This window comes from Gavialis gangeticus, unplaced genomic scaffold (genome assembly GCF_001723915.1).
Source record: "Gavialis gangeticus isolate Ggan-Ray unplaced genomic scaffold, GavGan_comp1, whole genome shotgun sequence".
NCBI classification, from domain to species: Eukaryota; Metazoa; Chordata; order Crocodylia; family Gavialidae; genus Gavialis; species Gavialis gangeticus.
The window spans coordinates 145,884,103-145,890,640 of record NW_017728992.1 but is presented as its reverse complement, the minus strand read 5'-3'; the positions used below and the strand labels follow the sequence as shown (position 1 = coordinate 145,890,640).

At 43.6% G+C, this 6,538-nt stretch overlaps 1 protein-coding gene across 2 annotated transcripts in view; it reads right to left on the bottom strand.

Annotated features, from left to right (window-relative positions):
* Positions 1-6,538, bottom strand: part of RALYL (RALY RNA binding protein-like) — a 939,792-nt gene that overhangs the window by 538,342 nt on the left and 394,912 nt on the right. For both annotated transcript variants that reach the window (XM_019527857.1, XM_019527858.1), the window contains one exon: positions 2,607-2,885. In XM_019527857.1, coding sequence (XP_019383402.1) covers positions 2,607-2,862 — 256 coding nt within the window. In that variant the 5' untranslated portion in view covers positions 2,863-2,885. The remainder of the gene's footprint in view (positions 1-2,606; positions 2,886-6,538) is intronic.

The window sequence follows — 6,538 nt, the reverse complement described above, 5'->3', positions numbered from 1 at the left end:
CCAACACACAATCTCACACCCCACAAACACTGCACCCATCCACACCCTTCCTCACACCCCCCACAAATCCCCCACACTCCACACACCTCTGGGAAGAGCCCTGCTCACTGCTACATGCACACACCCCACCATACACACCCCTCACCACACACCCCACAGCTCCCCACAAACCCCGTACCCACCCACCCACATCCACACATACCCCCACACCCTCCCCTACAACCCACATTACACACACATCCACACACCCACAGCCCCCCACAAGCCCTATACCCACCCACACATACCCCCACACTTCTCTACACCCCCACAATATACAAGAATAAGATTTCATTTCCCTTATTATGCAATCACCTCTATATAAACAATGCAAACACACACAAAATCAGGACCAAAATATATCTTTAAAAACCAAATTAAAATATGGTATTGTAGATGTTTGTTTAGTATATAATTCTCCCCCCACCCAGTTCCAAGATGGCAAACCCCCTTCCCAAAAGGAGTACTTCTGGGGGAAGGAGAGGGACTTCTGGTGACAAAGGGCAGGGGGCAGGACTTCCAGTCCCAAGATGGCAACCAGGGGGCGGGGTGCTTGTCAAGGGGCAGGACTACCCTTGTGGTCCCTAGCATCTCACCAAAACTTGTTAAGCAGCCCTCCAGCCAAAATAATTGCCCGCCCCAGTCTACAGTACCATTCAATGCCTTTGGGTTTGTGTCTTACAGCGTATTTGGGATGATTTCTGCTGGCTCAAACTATTAGCAATTCATTTTACTTGAATGTTTAGCTGCTATTATTTCACACAGGTTCACAGAAATTCACAATCATACATAGTTTTTAAAGAATCTTTCAAGCACTGACAGAAATGCTATTGTGTATCAGCAATTATGAAAAGTACTGAAACCACCCAAATAAGCAAAAATCAACACCATATATATCTAGAAAAAGTGACCAAGTTTAGGTCAAATTTACAATCTTTCCTGTACTTGCTATGGGTTCACCAAAACAGCAATGATGTTCTATTTCAAGCTGTTTAGATCCCACCAAAATACCCTGCTGTATTTTCCAGTATTTCTATACTCATAACAAGCTGGAGAGCAACGTTTTCCAAGGGATTTTTAATCAAAAGTCTTTATAGTTAAAAGCCATCCACTTTGAAGGGTATTTTTTTATATGTAGCATCTTGATTATACATACATTGTTTTATAAAAATGCTAGCAAACAAAAATTGTAGATTAGATTCAGTTCAAAGGGACACATTCTACAGTCCTACATAGAAGAATAAATTCATCCTAAATTGTCCATGTAAGACATTTGTCTCTACATAGAAAATATTTTCTCTAGGTAATTTAGCACCATTTAAAAAACACTGAACCTCTCTTTCTTGCTTCTGCAAGACTTTGATATGCCATTGAAGCATGAACTATGCAACCTCTAAAATCAATAAATATAAGAGAACTGTAAATATTAAAAATGTGTTTATGTTTAAGAACTGATGTGTGTCCTGTGGGGCCATTCCAATCATGGAAACAGAAAAAAATATACCAATTGTGCGATTCTGGTCCTGTGGGACAATGCATAATCTTCCCAAATTTGTTCTCTAAAAAGGGAGACCAAGGCACAAGAGAGATTCATGGTTGGGTTTCCAGGCAATTTCAAGGGACTGTGTAATAAGTAGTAAGGGAGAACTACATAAAAAATACTCTGTATAGCATGCTTCCCTAGAAAATTTGCAGTCACTCTTTCTTTCATGTAAGATTAATTTCTGACCACAAAGAACTCTACAAATTTTATATATATCTTATAAGAACCATGAGGCCATGCTCTTATAGAGTATCATGTCCAGTTTTGGGCCCCACTTCCCAAGAAAGACATGGACAGATTGGAAAGAGTCCAGCAGAGAGCAACACAAATGATTAGAGGCCTGAGAAACATGACTTTTGAGGAAAGGCTGAAAGAACTAGGGTTACTTAGTCTGGAGAAGAGAAGGCTGTGGGGAAACTTTATAACAATCTTTGATAACAGCCTGACAGGAAATTGTAGAGAGGATGGAGAAAGACTTTTCCCTGTGGCTGTAGGGAACAGAACTAGAAACAGTGGCCTCACAGTTCAGCAGAGCAAATTTAGGTTGAACACTAGGAGGATCTTTCTATGAGGGTGGTCAAGAATTGGAACCAACTCCCTAGAGAAGTTGTGGAATCTCCATTGCTGGAAATTTTTCAGAGCAGGTTGAACAGACACTTGGTTGGGATGGTTTAATCAGAGACATTCCTTCCTTGAGTAGAGGGCTAGATGTGGTGAACCTACTTTCCTATGATCCTATCCTATTTCCTATAGACAAAATATCTGTTGTAAAATTTACCAACTAGTGAAGATCATTCATACACATGTTTCTGTTCACTGGAGTATTTCTGTTGACTTCAACAGGACTACTCAAGTACTTGAGGTAAAACATGCAGACTATTTGAAACAGCTGAAACTACCATAAATAGTCCTTACTTAAAGGTATATAAAACACCCAAACACAAATAAACCTAAGACATAACATAAAAATATTTAAAATAAACAGAGAAAAGAGAAAAAAAGTATAACAGTCCTAAGCACTTACCAAGTGGTTGTCCTGCAATGATCCTGGCATTCTCACCCGCCACTGCTGCCCTTGCATGCCTCTCACTCATGTACTGTACAAATGCATAACCTTTGTGCACTGAGCAGCCAACTATTTTTCCATACTTTGCAAAAATGGCTTCTATGTCACCTTTTTTGACAATGGCTGTGTTCAGATTGCCAATGAAGACTCTGGAGTTGATGGACTTGGGATCATTCTTATTGGTGACATTGCTGGTCTGTGTTTTGCCAGTCATGGTTGACTCAGTTGGCTTTAACCCTTGAACAAAGAACAAAAAGACATGTTTTACAGCACACAGTTGTATCTGGTTTCAGACAGATTTTCAGCGATAACTCATTTAGGCTGAATATGTACTCACATGTCTTATATTTACTAAAAATGATCAGATGTAAACCTGGCACTGTAGATATTTAAATAGTAATACAAAGTAAATTTTAAATCTTTTATCACTTTGGTTTTAAACATATGCCTACAAATCAGTGAATATAATACCCTAAAGTTCAGTAGTAGAGTCCTACTGCAGGTTAAATACCTAGCCATCAAGAAACTGCAAACTCAGAGAAAGAACTGTTATCTTGTGCCAATGAAATGGACATTCAAGGCCATGTAGGGAACAAATTATAACAATGAAAGATTTCTTGCCTTTGTTTGTACCTGAAAGTGCATCAGAAAGTGCACATGCACATTACCCTTTTCTATCCTGTTAAATATCACTGATCATTGTGAGGAGAGCAGGGCAGGTTACATACAGTTCTTATAGTTCCTTACTGCAATCAATATGTTTTTATTAGATACTGAAATTTTCCCCATTATAATATAGTGCAGAAGGACCAAAAAAGAAAAAAAAAAAATAAATAGAAAAAAAAGAAAGAAGGAAGGAACACACAGTGAAAGCAGAAACGATTAATTTACCTACAATATGTGTGAGAACAGATGCCTTAATGGGATAAAAATGAGTTGGGGTTGTTGTTTTTTTGGTTACATCTGAAGATAAAATGAATCATGCTTAGTATTGGTGTAAAATCAACTGCAATCAGGGAAGGATTTGTCCCAGATTTGTCCCATTAGTTTTAAAAAATAATCACACAGGAAATGAAACAGCATCAGAATACTTCATGATTTACTTCCACCTGTGTTTATGAAACTATCCTTATGAAGTCCACCTAATTCTGTTAATATTTCATATACCAAGAAGTTTACAAGCATAATATGCAAATCATACCTGCCTAAAGCATGTTTCCTCATTTTACATCAGTTATTAGCTAAGTGTAAGTTGAAACGAACACCACAACTATTCCATATGCCTGCTGGGACTTCTCCAGCTCTCCATGGCAACAAACTGCCAGGAACATGTGTACATATCAATACTGAAAATAGCTTTTTTTATTATAAGTGGGAGGTCATTTATATAGCAATTAAGTATATAACATCTTTTACTACTAAGACTTATATCATTCCTCTGTTCTGTTTCATTCTGGTCATACTTCAGATCATATCAGACTCATAGTTCAGACAAAAGGGAACTCCAATAAAAAACTGATGACAGTTAAAGCACCATTCATTTTTCAAAATAAAAAGGAGTGATGACCTCGATTCTGATCCCTCTTCTGGCAGTGACTAGCACAAGTTAGTATTTTAAATCAATAGCTACATTATATAAAGGCAGAACTAGAAAAAAATAAACCATTTTTACTAGATTTAATTCCTTGTTCACTTGGATGCTTTGTTCATATCATTACCATGACTTGTACTATTTTGGCAGTCTTAGCAGAAAACAATCCAGTCTCACCTGCCAGGTAACGATGTTTACAATGAAGCTGTCCTGAAAAACGAAGTCCTTGATATATCAATAGATCACATTGGCTAAGTACAGACATTCAAAAGGCCCAAGACTGAATTAATTCAATCTTTGCAGGTTAATCTACCCTTCGTAGATTGAACCGATTTGCAAGTGAATAGACATTCACTTTTGATTCTGGAAATGTAGCCACATGCCTGGAGGGAGAGAGGAGAAGCAGCCCTTGTCAGGTTTGTCCCCGGTGGCGGCATGGCCAGACATTGGCCAGGGCAACATCTCAGGTGAAGCGGGGCAGGGAGGGAAATTAAACTTCCCTGTTTCCCCTGTCTTCCACGGGCACAGGGACCCCAGCTAGGGTCTGCCTGGCTTTGCCCCCTGCTAGCTGATCATGCAGCAGGGAGCATGGCCCGAGCTGACCTGGGCAGCAACCTCAGGTCAAGTGGGGGCAGGGAGGGGAATTAAACTTCCCTGTCTCCCCTCTCAGGCACAGGGACCCCAGCTAGGTTTTGCCCAGCTTTCAGCCCTGCTGGCCGCTCGCACAGTGGGGGGCATTGCCAGAGCCAGCTGGCATGACCCCACCATCTGCCTGCCTCACCCAGGGCTAAGGCTAGGGCTGGGGGGATGAGCCAGGCTGGTCTATGGGGACTGCTGAGGGTAGGCACAGAGGGGCTGGCCTGAACTGAGCCATGGGGGAAAGGCCCTTCCTAGTCAGCTGCACCTGGGGCTGTGGGAGCTGTGCACCTGAATTGTTCCCAGCTACCTATGCCCAAGCCAGGCCAGGCTGTCATGGAGCCACAGGTGGCTGAGAAGAGCCCTGCACCTGTGGCCTGGTCTGGGCTGGCTCCTCTGCACCTGCCCTCAGCAGCGTCTGCGGGCCAGCCCAGCTCAGCCTTGGGTGAAGCAGGTGGATAACAGGGCTGACCCAAGATGGGCCACGGGGGTATGACCCTTTACAGCTGGCTGCAGCTTCATAACAGCCTGACCCAGTGCACAGGGCTGATGGCTGGCCAGGCAGTGATGCAGAGGCAATGCCACTGCAGCTGTGGGCAGGTGCCTTCACAACCTGACTGGCTGCGTGGGATGAGTCTTTCATGCCCGAGGCTGCCTAGGCTGGCTTGGAGGTGCTGGCAGGACTGAAACCTAGCAGCTGTCTACCACAAGGGCTTGTGTGCCTTCACCTGTTGCTGCCACACCCCTTGCATGGTGTTTACTTGTCTGTCTGTAGCTGCCACATGAGATGGATGAACAAGCACCATGCAAGGAGTGCGGCAGCGGTGGCAACAGGCACATGAGACCCCATGGTGGGCAGTTGCTGGGCACTGGGCCCAAGGGCACCTCTGAGCTGTCCTGGGCAGGAATGGTCATGAAGCACTTGTCCTGAGCAGCCAATCCGGCTGTCAAGGTACTTGCCTGCAGCTGTAGCAGCATCACCTCAGCGCTGCTGCCCAGCCAGCTACTGTCCATGCATGCCAGGCCTGGGTGTCATGGAGCAACAGTCAGCTTGGAAGGGTCCTGCCCTTGTCACCCGGCCTGGGCCAGCCTCACTGTCTTCCTGCCTCACCCAGGGCTGAGCTGGGCCAGCTTTGGATTATGCTGAGGGTAGGCGCAGAGAAGGCCAGGCCGGGCTGGGCCAGGCCGCAGGGGCAGAGCCCTCCCCAGCTGGCTGTGGCTGCATGACTGTCAGCCAACCCAACCTGGGTGCGAGGAGCTGGTTGTTATCTGGGCGCACAGCTCTCATGGCCCCAGCCTGAGCCGCAGCCAGTTGGAAAAGGTCCCATTTCCCCCGCCACCCATTTTGACCATTTTGAAACTGGTTTATGAGCACTGAACTTCTGTCCTGTTACAGGTTTAAACAGTTTCTGATCACTTAATCTGGTTTATATGCAAATTCTGTCCCTAGCCATTGTGTTTGAAAGCTTGTTTAAGCTTAATCTCAGTCATGAAGCTGGTTCAACAGAAGATATCACCAACAAAAATCTTGGCATATAATGTGAGACAACTTTAACGAGTAATACATTTAATAATTCAATGTTTAGAAATCATACCATAAGACAAAAAACTGTTATTCATTATAAAATCGTCAATTCTAAATACATTCTAGCCTGAAAGCACA